Source organism: Engraulis encrasicolus, chromosome 17 (genome assembly GCF_034702125.1).
Source record: "Engraulis encrasicolus isolate BLACKSEA-1 chromosome 17, IST_EnEncr_1.0, whole genome shotgun sequence".
NCBI classification, from domain to species: domain Eukaryota; kingdom Metazoa; phylum Chordata; class Actinopteri; order Clupeiformes; family Engraulidae; genus Engraulis; species Engraulis encrasicolus.
Genome location: NC_085873.1, coordinates 9224258 through 9239257, shown reverse-complemented (window position 1 = coordinate 9239257; position 15000 = coordinate 9224258). Strand labels below are relative to the sequence as shown.

The window sequence follows — 15000 nt, the reverse complement described above, 5'->3', positions numbered from 1 at the left end:
TGTACACCACTCTAGCCCAGGACGAGTATGCCACCGCCACAACAGCTACCACCACAGATCTGACAGACACGGAGACGGGCACCTTTTCCAACCAGACGACGGATATAATGGACATGACCCCTTTCACGTACACCCCTTCCCCGACCCCAGAGGTGGTGGACGACACCCTTCTCTTCACCCTGAGCTTCGCCACCCCGTCCCCGTCCCCGAGCTCTTCGCCAACCCCCCTCCCAACAACCACTGAGGTGGAAGTGGTGGAGGAGGACACGGTCCCAACCACAGGTGTGTGGATTCGCATACAGTGTGTGAATGTAGTATGTATGTATGTATGTATGTATGTATGTATGTATGTATGTATGTATGTATGTATGTATGTATGTATGTATGAATTGGGGAATGTGAGGCTTACTACAGTGAAGCGCTTTGAGTGTTCGAATGTGAAGAAAGGCACACATTAAATGCAGTCCCAACGACAGGTGTGTACGAATGAGTGAAGTGCTTTTATTGCTTGAAGGGGTCAGCAGTGGTTGCAGGTTCGAATCCCACCCTCACCAATCCCTTCCTCGTTCCATGGCCGAAGTGCCCTTGAGCGAGGCAGCTGACCCAACATTGCTCCAGGAACTGTAACCAGTAGCCTGTAATATAGTGTATCTGTGAGTTGCTTTGTGTAATGTGTAATGTAATGCAATATAAGTGTAATGTAATGCAATGTAGAAAGTACATTAAATGCGGTCCTGACGACAGGTGTGTGTATAAATGTGAGTTGTAAGGCACACTAGCTTTGTAAAGCACTTTGAGTATTCGAAGGTGTAAAAAAAAACGCTATATATTAAATGCTGCCATGCTGATACCATTTATTATTATGATACATAGTAGGCATTTTTTGCGTCTTGTATCTGAGCAGCAATACTGTAGGATTTTGTGTGAATATGAATGAATGATTTTGAGGAGATATAGGGCCTACTTTGTAAAGCACTTTGAGTCCTTGAAGATCTAGAGTTCTCAAAGCTGTAGAAAAACACGATAGAGGCCTACATTAAATGCAGTCCCAAATACAGGTGCTTGTGAATCTGGGTGTGAATGGGTGAAAGTGAGGCATATAAAAGCAACAGTATGTAAAGGGCTTTGTGTCCTCAAAGGAGTAGAAAAGTGTTGCAAATAGGGCTGGGACTCGATTAAAAATGCTAATCGAATTAATCTATAGGCTTTGAAATTAATTAATCGAATTAATCGCATTTAAATATCTGACCTGAGAACAATGAAAATGTTTTTTTTTTACATGGATTTTGAATAATGCCAATAAATAATCTTAATCTAATAATATTGTTCATTTTTAAAAGAAGAGATAACTCTTCTCAATTTCAGCTGGATGTTTACCATCAGGCATAATACTGCCCTTCACTGGTCTAATCCAGAACTATATAGCTATATTATAGTGCGATTCATTTTTTAATCGTGTTAATTAATGAATTGAAACGTGGGATAAATTAATCGAAATTAATGCATTAATGTCCCAGCCCTAGTTGCAAATGCAGTCTGTTTACCATGTAAGATGATATTACAGTTACTACTCTACACACATTTTGAAACAAAGTATATCAGAGTATTAATAGGCCTACTGTAAGCTTTTACTTGGACTGTTAATCACTTTATCAAGAGAATTTGTGCAGCTGTAGACATTCATTTCAGTCTATGGATTTAGAAGGAGCTAACAGATCATGTTGTTAGACAGCAACATTGCTAAAAAAAAGTTGCCCTGTGTTTCACCACCTTAACCGTAATGTGTGTATGAATGGGTGAATGTGAGTGCTTGAAGGGGTTGAAAAGCACTATATATGTAGCCTATATTGCAGGGCCGCTGACAGCTTTGGCTAGGCCTGGGACAATGTCATCTGAAAGGGCCCCCTCACCCAATACATACAATGTAATGAGGACCAAATTCTAGACCCTCCATTCTCCTTGGGCACGGGACAACTGACCCCTTTGTCCCCCCATGTCAGCTTCCCTGTATGCTTACAGTACTTTTATGCTACAAAACTTTGTAGCATCGCATAGCACTTGAAGCATTTAATCTCCGACCATGTAGCCCCACCACAGATTAGGAAATATTGCCCTATTCAGATACCATTTAATGTGTTGACACACAAGGCAACTTTTTGAGCAATGCGTCTGGGTAATGATACTATAGGTTTTATTTGGACTTTTCATCACTTCAACACTTTTACAGTATCAAAAGAACTTGACACAGCAGTAGACAACTTTTGTCATTTTATCAGAAAATGAGGAGGCAATGAATTATGTTGCTGTCCAGCAAGGTTCCTCAAAAAGTTGCCCTGTGTATCCTTACCATTGTGAAAAAGTACACTATAAATTGTTATGTACAGCTTTATTGAGTCATGTACAGTTTTATTGCACTTAAAAATACATGGGGGAGGGTGTTGCTTTTGCCTCAGTGGGCTACTGTGTAGGGTGACCATCTCCATGACAGGAAAAAGGAGGACATATTTTCGACAGGGGTTTGGGGGTCCTCCCCCAAGAAAATGTGCATTTGTTAGATGCAATTTCATGTATTTTAATCAATTAGGCGTCCGGATTAATGCTGTGACTTAAGCCGGACAGGGCACTAAAAAGACGGACGGTCCGTCCTAAAGACAGACGTCTGACCACCCATAAAGCCCAGGTTTGAGTCTGACAGAAGGTCATTTCCTGATCCTTTCTGTCAGAACCATTTCAGTCAAGAAACACAAGAGAAGAATATCAATGAAATTTCTTTTATTGAAATTATGAATTGCGGTATTTGGCGGTATAGCTCTGTTCGGAGGAACCCCCCTATTTCCATGAGCAGCATGGAAAAGCATTTAGTCAGGGGGCAGCAGCAGTTTAGGGAATTCTCACCCCAGCAGGACAGGGCGAGAGATAACCCCCCATGAACAGAGCCAAGCGAAGTGACAAGAGAATATGTCACATCATACACGACAAGGTGGAGCAGGGGAGGTGCTGGATAGCAAAAACCGAGCAGCATACAGTTGAGAGGAAGTGGATAGAATTTAAAAGGCGTGCCGAAGCTGTGTGGCCAATCGCTAGGGAAGAAAGTTTATCAGCTGAGGGAATGCACCTGGCTCAATTAGGAATGAATTAGATAAAGGGGAGGGTGGCAAGCTTCTTGACTACCATGGCCTGGCCAGAACTGACGTTAGTACTTTAATTTATCCTCTACTCACTGATTTTCCGTCACTCTCTCGCACTTTGCTGTAGCCTATATCAATATAGAAAATAAAAATATTAAAACAATAGATTAATAAATAAATAAATAAATAAATGACTAAATAAATAAATGTGGTCCATTTACCATTCCCCGTTTCTGACAGGCATGCGTTGCCAAGGCTACTACGACGTGATGGGCCAGTGGGACCCCCCGTTCAACTGCACGGCGGGCGTCTTCCTCTACTGCTGCGGCACCTGCTTCTACCGCTTCTGCTGCCAGTTCCGCGGCCAGCGGCTGGACCAGACGTCCTGCTCCAACTACGACACGCCGCTCTGGGCCAACACGGGCAAGCCCGTCATCACCGCCACGCAGGGCCTGGACGTGGAGCGAGACCGCACCCACATGATCGTCTACATCATCTGCGGCGTGGTGGCCATCATGGTGCTGGTGGGGATCTTCACCAAGCTGGGCCTGGAGAGGAGGAGGGGGGCCGGGCAGAACGACCTGAGCAACACCAGGTGAGGAGAACAGGGGAGTGGGCTGGGGAACCAGAGGGGGTGGTGTGTAAATGGGGATCTTTACCAAGGAGAGTAGAGACAGGAGGGCTTACTGACGTCATAACAGCGTAGTACGAAATGATGGCGAGGGAAGTACGGAAATGTTATTCTTCTTCTACGGTCAGTATTGGAAGCATCAGGGAAGCATGCAATGCCACTTCCGCGAGGGTCGGAGTGTGGAACAGGTCATAGGACAGCGTGAATGTTTGTCAGCTGTCCTTAATTACCCCCAGCAATTACTGCTGACCAACAGCTGCAGTTAATTTGGCCACAAACTGAACACTTACAACCGGATATCCCCTTTCGTCACATTTTTGCGGAGTTTCCGGATTTGGTATCCACCCACTGACCAATGACCATGCGCAAGGGAGTTAATTTTCCATCCACTCGTGTCCTCAGGCAACGCCCCCGTACTACACCGCGGCCAATGCAACCAACGCCCCCCCCCCCCTCCTGTCTCGAGTTTCTTTGATCTTTACCAAGCTGGGCCTGGAGAGGAGGAGGGGGGGCGGGCAGAACAACCTGAGCAACACCAGGTGAGGAGAACAGGGGAGTGAACTGGGGGTGGTGGTGTATAAATGGGGATCTTTACCAAAGAGACTTGAGAGAAGAGGAATCACAGACATCATCAGAGCGTGGTACGGAATGATGGCGAGGGGAGTCCAAATTTCTTCTTCTTCGGTCAAATTGGACGCATGGTAAAGTGCAATGCCACTACCGCCAGGTTCGGAGTGTGGAACAGGTCATAGGACATTGTGAATGTTTGTCAGCTGTCCTTAATTATCCCCCGCAATTACTGCTGACCAACAGCTGCAGTTAATTTGGCCAAAACTGAACACTGACAGCCGGACATCCTCTTTCGACCGATTTTTTGGAGTCCAAATTTTATCCATCATGGCGCCATACCCACTGACCATGCGCACTGTGTCTTTAACCATAGAAATGTATTAGTTCTATGGTATTTAAGCAATGCCCTCGTAGTACACCGTGGCCAATGTATTTTCCATTGAGTAATACTTCTTATTCAATCTACGTTCTTTGATCTTTACCAAGATGGGCCTGGAGAAAAGGAGGGGAGCAGGGCAGAATGATCTGAGCAACACCAGATGAGGACAGGGCCGGATTATTCACAAGGGCCAATGGCACAGTGCCTAGGGGCATCAAACCAATTACAGCCAGTTAAGGGGCAGCACAAGGCACAAACTTTACAAACATTGTTCATTAAGGGGGCACCACAGTGTCGTAATACGGTCCTAGGTGAGGGTGCTAGGAGTGACTTTGTAGTGATGTTCTATATGCAAACGATCAGTTCATTAGTTCACTCTCTTAAATTTGGATTAAGCATGTATGCATACATCTTTGTTCTCTCTGGAGAACGGACTTCTCGTGATTGTGCCGTTCTCGCAGGAGAGTGGCTGTCCACGGGGTGGACTGATCATCAAGTGCTTCATGGGGTTCGCAGGGACCACTGCACTCAAGTAGCTGAGATAGAATACGTGGCATATTAGGCAAGGTCCCTGGCCGTGGTGCTGAAGTACTGCCACGTCCAAGAAATGTCTATGCAGCAAACATTCTCTAGCTCGGGAGTACGGGGCGCCACTGAGAGCTCGGGCAGTATCTGCGCCCACAGATATGTGCGAACTCTGAGCGGACACCCCCCAGCAGATGATGGTTGGAGAGCGATGGAGCGAGGTGAACTGGAAGGAAGCTAGGGCAAAACACCTGACTAATTGATCGAACAGCAGCGGAAGGGAGGCGAAAGGGGAGGTGGTGGGTGCGAGTGAGAAATAAAATTTCTGACTGGAGACAGGTGATCGGAGAATAAATGCTGTAAAGTGAATTAAGGGGCGTTCCAAATTCCAGTGCGCTGAAATTCCACCAAATGACGGCAGAGCGGAGAATGAGATGCAGCTGGTTAAATAGGCATGCCTATCTTTTCGCACTGAATTCAGGCGAATGACAATTGAGTGGAGAACAGAGTGCAGGTGGTTGATTAGGCATGCCAAATTTCATTACGCTTCTCTCGAACTTTCGTTTTTAACAAAACGTGCATTTGGGGTTGAGGAACCAGGGGTGTTGCGTTTATGTCTGTATGTGGATGATGATGATGTTAGAGCACTTAGGAAGCTGTACCTGGAGAGGATTTGGGGAGGTGGCCAGGAGAGCATGGAGCTCAGGGAAGCAGAAGGGCCACTGCGCTGCGTTGGATGACTGTGTAAGACGTATGCAAGTGATCAATAGTGTTGGGGCTGGTTGAGGTGGGCCTACCAGGAGGACTGTGTGTGTGTGTGTGTGTGTGTGTGTGTGTGTGTGTGTGTGTGTGTGTGTGTGTGTGTGTGTGTGTGTGTGTGTGTGTGTGTGTGTGTGTGTGTGTGTGTGTGGATGATGATGTGGAACATATGCAAAAGATGCAGACCCAGTCAATTTGTTTCAAATGCCAACAGACAGTGGAGGTAGTCATTCGAGAGATTCTTTCTTGTTAATAAATTTAAAGTATCAGCTGGTTTCTGAGGGTGATTAACTCAGAAGAGTTACATAGTGTTCCATTAGTACCGGTATTAGGGGTCAAACATACCAAAGCCGAATGGAACTATTAAAAAAAAAACCACAGCCAAAGCCAGCATGATACTTTGCCTTTCATTTGAATGAGACACCGCCGGTCGCCGGCGTGAAAAATACGCTCAAGTTCTATTTTCCAAATGCAGCGTGCCCGACGCCCGACTACCGCCGGTTGGTGTGTAAGGACAGATATGTTTCAATGTATTTTCACCGACGCCGGTAAAAATCGTGGCCGTTCCGCGACGCTTTACCGCCCTAGTGTGTAAGACCCCTTATTCTAGCATGTTCAGGTACAACAGTAATCACATGCTGTATACTTAGTTGACGATTTTATCCGAAGTGACTTTGGTACAGAGTATTGGTTGCAGTCCCTGGAGCAATGTGAGGTTAGGTGCCTTGCTGCATGGCACATCAGTCCTTGAATGGAAGTGTAAGGAGAGGTACATTTAGGGTGGGATTCGAACCCGTAAACTTCTGATTAGGCCCACAACCTTCAAATCTTGTTTGGCATAGTTCTGATGAATGGAAATGCCTGTTACACAGGTAATGCATGCACAAAGACGCACACACACACACACACACACACACACACACACGCACACGCACACGCACACGCACATGCACACGCACACACACTGTCTCTGTTATGATTTTATGTGAAAATGAACTTGGTAATGGATGTGGCTATAAGAAACTCACAGTACTTATGGTCTTCATGTGGGTAGGATGAGTAATAGTTGAAAAGCTTTTACCTCAAATGTTACCTGAAATGTCTCAAAGGTATTGCGAAATAAAAAAAACTGGTCAGAAACTTCCGCTGCAACTGCCTGTGGCTCAGGTCTCTGAACTCTTTCTCTTTATTCTCTAAAGTGGATCTCTGAATGACACTTTTCCGCAGTCACTTTGTCCCCCTGGGCACTCACTGTTGTTTGACGTTGTTTGTCACAATGGTGATTCACTTGGGGATTTTCTTCTGCTTCCTCCTCTTTTTCCTCTTCTTCTTCTTCTTCTTCTTCTTCTTCTTCTTCTTCTTCTTCTTCTTCTTCTTCTTCTTCTTCTTCTTCTTCTTCTTCACCGCTCTCTAAGGAGTAGCCTGATTTAGAATGCAGTATCACGTTTCTGCGTCGCATGGTCATGCAGGAGATTTGCATTTTAGAAGGTGATGGGGGTAAGGTTTTTGCGTCCCCAGTGTGTGTGTGTGTGTGTGTGTGTGTGTGGGGGGGGTGTATGCGTGCATGCATGCGTGCGTGCATGTGTGCTTGTGTGTACCTACAGTATGTATTACTGTACTATATGTACTGTGCAGTACGTAGTAGTTATTTATTTATTTATTTTATTTGGATGATGCGGGCATATTGATGATGAAACCAGATAGTGAAAAGAAAACATTCATGCCCTCCTCTGTGAAATCAAAGGAATGCAGGCTGCTCCGCATGAACTCGGTGTAAATATCTGGCCCAGGGTTATGCCACCCTCAGGACATCATTATCAAGAACAAAAATATGGAACAAAGGGAGCAGACCCACTCCTGCTTGCCTCTTCCCTCCCTTCCTCCCTCCCTCCCTTCTTTCCCTTTCTTTTCATTTTCCCCCTGCCTACCTCTCTCTATCCATCTCTATCTCTCTATACCCCCTCTTCCCGCTTGGCTGTAGTCTCTCTCTCTCTCTCTCTCTCTCTCTCTCTATCTCTCTCTCTCTCTCTCTCTCTCTCTCTCTCTCTCTCTCTCTCTCTCTCTCTCTCTCTCTCTCTCCTCATGGTCATGGAATCTCCTTCGTTTTTTTCTCTACATCAGTCCTTCCTCTGTGTGTGTGTGTGTGTGTGTGCGTGTGTGCGCGCGTGGGTGCGTGTGCGTCTGTGTGTGTGTGTGTGTGTGTGTGTGTGTGCGTGTGTGCGCGCGTGGGTGCGTGTGCGTCTGTGTGTGTGTGCATGCATGCGTGTGTGTGTGTGCGTGCGTACGTGTGTGTGTGTTTTCCTCTTGTTTCACCGCGTTTCAAAAATCAGAGGATGGCAGGAGGAGGCTTATTTGCTGCTGGCCCACTTCTACTCTGAATATCAATGCGTGCCTCCTCTGATAATGAACCAAGACACTCTAGTCTTTTTAATCATTAAAAGCTTTTGTTTTTTTTCTTTTGAAAAAAAAAAAACGACTACATTCCCAGAGGCGCTTCTAATTCCCAGAAGACTTATAGGCGTACCTCCCCCACCCCCCAGCCCCCCTCTCTAAAATAAACACACCAAATCCATAATTCAGCAGATTAACACGTTTCCCCCCTCGAAGCAGAAGGTTAGCACCTCTCAAAAATAGAGCTGCACTGTAGCGATTACGACATAACTCAGAGATTAACACTTCTTACAAGATTAGCCGCTTTCTTTACATCAGAGCCCTGAGCAAAAAAAAGGCTTGATTTTTTAAAAAAAAATTAAGAGAGAAACTCTTGCTATCATAAAGATTACCCATTATCTGTTTACGTCAGAGCCCTGAGCAAAAAAAATTATAAATTAAAGTTGATTAAAAAAATAAAAAACCTCTTGATATCATCACTTGATGTCACATGTGTCATGTGCAGATGACATGTCATGTTGGCTTCAGGTCACGGGTGACAAAGACAAAGTGTTAACATTTGGCTTTGTGTTTTCAGGGTTTACTGGCATTACAGTCTAAGGAAATGAGCAGTAGTTAAGTTCATGTAATGGGATACGTAACGTGTACGTAGGTATACGTTTTGCACTGTTGCACTGAAGTATTTTTTTAATCATGACAATTCAATAAAGAAGAGGGATTGGCTCAACGTAGTGACATAGGCCTACAGTATAGAATATTATTCTAAATAGTTCACTCAGAGACATACAGTAAATCAAGAAAAATAATCTAGCATGTTTCTCAAATCTTTCAGCATCAATATCATCATGTAGTACTATATAGGATTATGTTCAATAACTGAATGACAAAAACAAGTTTTACAGAGCTCTAAAAAATAATTTAATAATTTAAGTATAGTAATCTTCCAAATATGTAGTTCACCTTCACACAGCAGTACTATTCCTGACTATCAACTACTGAAGGGCCATTGACAAGAATAAGGTTTTATACATCTCCAAAAAGAGTTTCGTAATTTAAGCAGGGGTCTTCCAAATTGTTTACCATTTCTTGAGATAGCTGAACCACAGGATAGTGACCTTTTCCAAAATTACTGTATGACAAAAATAAGGTTTTACACAGCTTCAAAAAAGAGTTTAATAATTTAAGGAGGGGTCTTCCAAATTGTTTACTATTTCTTGAGATAGCTGAACCACAGGACGGTGACCTTTTCCAAAGGTGAATCAGGCGAGTGTTGCTCACTTACAGTGCGGGGTGCATCTGGGGCAAAATCATCTGAAGTGACAGTTATGACAGTGACATTTAGCACTGCTGTATTTGACATCATCGTGTCACAAACACTTACAAGGCCTTTTGGGATGGCAAACAGTACAGGCAGGGGCAGACCTCTCCGTTTCAAAAATGTAAACAAGCATACAACCGCCTTTGGTTTTAAGCATTCAAGAGTTATCACTTTGTGGGTCTTGAAACACATTTCGTTCCTGATCCATAGAACACAATCGGTTGTTTGGTTGATGTTAAAAGAGACACCTAGTAGTTTTACCTCAGGCAAACAGCATATTGACAAGGAGGAGATGGTTGATAAGGCGTAGTGGCTCCTTCCTTTCAGAGAGCCGTTAAAAAAACTGTCCCAAATTGGCTCTTTTGAACGGCTTTTAACTGGGTTTTTTTTCAGTGTTAAGAACACATCATTTTTCACTCCATCTGTAGGTAATTTTGTCCAAACAAGAACTGATTTCCCTCCTGCTTCAAAAGACTGTTTCTGTCAATCTTCAAGGAAGACTCTTGTGTTTTTTCCCCAAATTAAAGTACTTACTTGACGGTCACGTGCTTGCAGTGAATGAAAAATGAACGAAAACACGGTAGAGTGGATCCCACAGCTGTGATTCGGCTCCCGTTGTTTACTTTTAAGAGCCGTTCAAAATAATTCACTACTGGAATCAGTATGACGTAAGGTTCTAAGATGCATGTCTATGGCATGTTGCCATGCCCTTTAGGAGACTAGCAGAGGGTTCAAGAATGAAATGAGTTCAATTTGGATTGAGTTCAATGTATAATTTATCTTGCCATATTGAAAATCTTTGTATATAGCTAAGCATAACATATACAGTATACTGGCAGTGTGAAATGAGTGATGCAGTCTGTGATGTTGTGTTCAATAAAGGAGTGAATTCTGTTCAGTTGAAATGTATTACACGGTTATTCACTCAACTTTCTGATCTAGCCTGGGGAAATCCCATACTGATTTGCACAATCGTTCCGATCTAAAAGACAGCATGGATGCTATCTCTCAGTGAGGGTGCCAGCTCCTGGGCTCCAATCAGAGAGAGTGGAGGAGTGGAAAGGAGATTACTGTCGTTTGTTTGAATAGATACAACTGACACGATTGGCTATGGGCTACGTATATTCCAAATGACACATTCGTAATGCCCAATAAATGGCCATGGGCAATCATAAACCGCACCTTTCACTTGAGAAATTGCATAGGTGGCCTCCAGACTATCTCACTTGTGAGATCGTCTGGTGTTAACCAGGCAAGGTCTGATCAGTTTGTTAGTAAAATCACCTCGATTCAGAGAAAAATGACTACCTGACAGGACTTACTGTAAACATTCACAATCCACTTTGTTCACTTCTCTATGCGAGAGAGGCATCATAAGAGCCACTATGCTGGCCTTGGCTGTGGCTCACATGGCTAAGGTACTGTACCGTTACGCCAGGGACCTGGGTCTGATTCCGGCCCCAGGTCATTTCCCGATCCTCCCTCATCTCTCGCTCCCCTAAGCATTTTCTGCCATCTCTTCACTCTCAGTATCAAGTGCATAGAAATGTCAGAAAATACATGTATAGGCCTACTTAAAAAAAATTTTCTCAGAAAACATTTTATCCATTTCTGCCTACAGTTTGAGAGAAGCATGATAAATCCTCCATGCTATTTCTCACTCAGTTGTAAAGGCAGAGATGACGACAACACAACTGGGCCAAGGAGTATGTAGTGGTAGTCACATGTGCAAACCCCCCACCTTCCCCCCACTACATACGTATGAGTAAACGCTGATTGCACTGCATGTATGTGATCTCCCCTAGGGACACAAAGCCTTTGAGACGTCTTGTTATGTAATGTAATGTGTTGGTTGCGGCCACTCAGAGCCTCTGACCCTATGCTGGACTGTGGTCTTCAGGGACAGGGAAGCCGAGAGAGGGGGATAAAGGGGATCAGCTGGCACAGGCCCACAGGGACAGACGAGGCTCCGAAATGGGGACCTCATTACATTGAATGCATTGAGGGGTGGTTAACAGATGATTTTGTCTTGGGCCCGGTAACAACTATCAGCGGCCTTATGCTGGGTCTATAATATGAAGGAACACATCTGCAGTGTCTCCTGTGTGGACATCAGTCCACTCCCTGTATATTGCTAGAATGATCTGCGGTCATCACCACCCACCTCCTCCACATTGACCCATGTCCTGCACGTCCCCCTCCCTGCTCACCTTTCCCCATCGGCTCCACGCAGGTTTAACTCGAGCTGACGTCCAGGGTGAGTGCCTCATCTTGGCAGGGGTCTCTCCTGTCCGTCTGATTTGGATGATGCTCCTCTCCCCCCGTAATCAGCTAAACCAGAGAAACACACGGTCAGCTCCCCCTCCATTCACAAACCAGCCTTCTAGCCATGGTCACTGACGGACCCAGGACAAAGTCGTCTGAAGGGTCCCCTTACCCAATATATACAATGTAATGAGGACCCAACTTGGGACCCTCTCCCTTAACTCGGGCATGGGACAACTAACCCTTTTGTCAGCCTCCCTGCACCACCCGTCTAGCCCTGGGCTCATCACCTTTACCCTCCCCTCCCTTCTCCTCCTCTCTTCCTCTCCTCCTCTCCTCCTCTCCTCAACCTCTCCTCTCCTCTCCTCTCAGCCTCATGGGGCCCTGTAGCACCCTGTCAACATGATTTGAGGACCTCAGGTTATAGAGGTGTTGTATGGTGGGGCTGGGGAGTGTAGGGAGTGATGGAGGCAGGACCACTGGCAGCTTTGACTGGGCTTGGGACAAAATAATTTCAAAGGGCCCTCTTCCCAACACATATGATGTAATGGGGTCCCGATTCTGGGCCCCCCCTTTTCCCTGGCAACCTGACAAACTAACCCCTTTGTCCCTGTCAGCGGACCTGTGGAGGGGCAATCTGTAAACAAACTGAACACACTGCTGCTGTTGTTGCAACCTTTTCCTTCATGAAACACGGTGATGTTTTTTTTTTTAGTCACATGCGGTGACTCTATATGTCGCTGTGACAGTTGATTGGTTGGTCAGAGACTGGGTTGTTTTTGCTTTGGAGAGGGTTGCAAGCGATGCAGGTCTGTAGACCTTATTTATCTTTAACCTGAGGTTCACCTGGCTGTAGGTAATGTTTATCATGTCTGAGCACATGGGAACAAATAAATAAAACTGATCTTGCACTGAGGACAGTCTGGTGACCGACAACGTTTTGCACTTGTGGGTAGCACTTTGAGCACTTTATATGTAAAGCAATAAAGAAATTATTGCATCGGCTATCGGTGTGCGAGTTCCACTCCTTGCTGCGGTGGATAATCATTTGGGAACCTACGCACCCATTAGGACTGAAGTTATTGGCACGACATCTCTTCGACTTGTCTTTGAACAAATAATTAAAAAAACAAAAATTACAGCATTTCTCTGCTGTTCTGCTTTGACGGCGATGGGTCTAGACAGGATCGTTTTGGGACAGAAAGAGTATTTGAAAGGAGTGGTGAAATCCTGGTGAGACGAAAGGGGGTTGCGATGGAATATTTTTGCTTTATTTGCATCTTTATCATGGAGATAATCATGCAGTTCAGATTAGCATATCGCTCCTGAGGTTACACACATAACATTAGCGACTGTTTATAAAGCACTTTCATTTCACCTAACGATAACATCATCTACATATTCATAAATATACTTAATGATATCATCTAAATATTCCTGTAATCAAGATAAAGGACATGATTTTTTTAGATAACATGTTTTTAGAAGGAATCTGAGGATGTAGTACCCACATAAGACCAGGATAAATGTCACCCTAAATTGGAAAGAATTAACTTTCCAGGACAGGGAAAGAGGGACTTAAAAGATATCATAAATGATATGTCTACTCAGAGGATTTACTGTTTTTTTCTTCTTTCCATCTCATCAAACTTCCCATAAATTAAAAACCACAGTCTTTTTAAGCCACATTCTTGTCACAGCAGAGCCATTAACGCAGTGCTTCCCAAACTTGTGCTTGGGACCCCCAGGGGGGTTGCAGAGGTACTGCAAGGAGGTTGTGGAAAGGGATTGTTTGTGTAAAACCTTAAATATATGCCTTGAATTCATGATATAACCATTCCATACTTTGCTTAGTGACATATTCACTTCAAACTTCCGATTAAATGTTTGCCGTCTGCAATACCGTATGACGGCAAGGGGGTTCCGAGAATAGGTCCAAAACGAGGTCCCAGATAAAAATACAAAAAAGTTTGGGAACCACTGCATGAATGGGTGACAAAAAAGATGGCCAGGCAGAATGAAAGCTGAAGTGATGGGTGATAATGGCAGGTGATTGTTCCCCATTCACCATTTTTAAACATGAGTCCAGAATGGTCATTAATCTGCCAGTGGAGAGAAGAGGCAGGAGGGGAAGGGAAGGGAAGGGGAGTTGTCATTTCATGTGGTAATTAATGGTAGCGCTCATGATGAAGGGAGGCCCAGAAGATAGAGAGAGAGAAGAGATAAAGAGAGAGAGAGAGAGAGAGAGAGAGAGAGAGAGAGAGAGAGAGAGAGAGATGGAGGTGGGGGGAGGAAGACAAATAAAGTCAGAGAAAGAGAGAGAGCAAGAGAAACGGACACAGCCAGAGTCAAAGTGAGGGTGAGAGACAGACACAGAGAGAGCAACATGGATGGAGAGTGAGAGTGAGAGGGAGAGAGAGAGAGAGAGAGAGAGAGAGAGAGAGAGAGAGAGCGAGAGAGAGAGATAGGTTACTCTCTCTCATGGGCTGTGCTCTGCTGGCCTAATGTCAACTGACAGAACAAATGAGCGAAGTTAAACTGGCTCGTTACATGAGGTGGAGAAAGAGAGCAGGAGAGGCTGGGTTTTAAAAAAAAAGTAAAAAAAGAAAGCGGAGTCATTGATTGAATGGCTTATGACTGACTGTTTTCCAGAACAATTGAGTAGGGGTGTGTGTGTGTGTGTGTGTGTGTGTGTGTGTGTGTGTGTGTGTGTGTGTGTGTGTGTGTGTGTGTGTGTGTGTGTGTGTGTGTGTGTGTCTGTGCGTGTGTGAGAGAGGGCGGGGTTAAAAAAAGTGACATAGTCAAAGTAGGAGCAAATGTGAGGAGGTCAATCACAATATTAGTCAAGGGCAATGAGGACACCCACATTTGTCGGAGCACATTGCCCATTAGAGAATATACTTAGCTGCTATTGCTCTCGTTTACTCATTCATCCACCCCCTCCCCCCCCTCTCTCTCTGATATCATTACTCCCTGTTAGGAAAGCAGATGAGCTAATTAAAACTATGCTGCGGGGAAGGGCCACTGACTACTT

The 15000-nt window shown here is 44.7% G+C and overlaps 1 protein-coding gene across 1 annotated transcript in view; it reads left to right on the top strand.

Moving 5' to 3' along the window:
• shisa8b (shisa family member 8b) overlaps positions 1-15000 on the top strand; it is a 52846-nt gene that overhangs the window by 46 nt on the left and 37800 nt on the right. The window contains exons 1-2 of the mRNA XM_063221457.1: positions 1-282; positions 3369-3723. The exon at positions 1-282 is cut by the window's left edge and continues 46 nt beyond it. Of these exons, the coding sequence (XP_063077527.1) occupies positions 1-282; positions 3369-3723 (637 nt within the window). The remainder of the gene's footprint in view (positions 283-3368; positions 3724-15000) is intronic.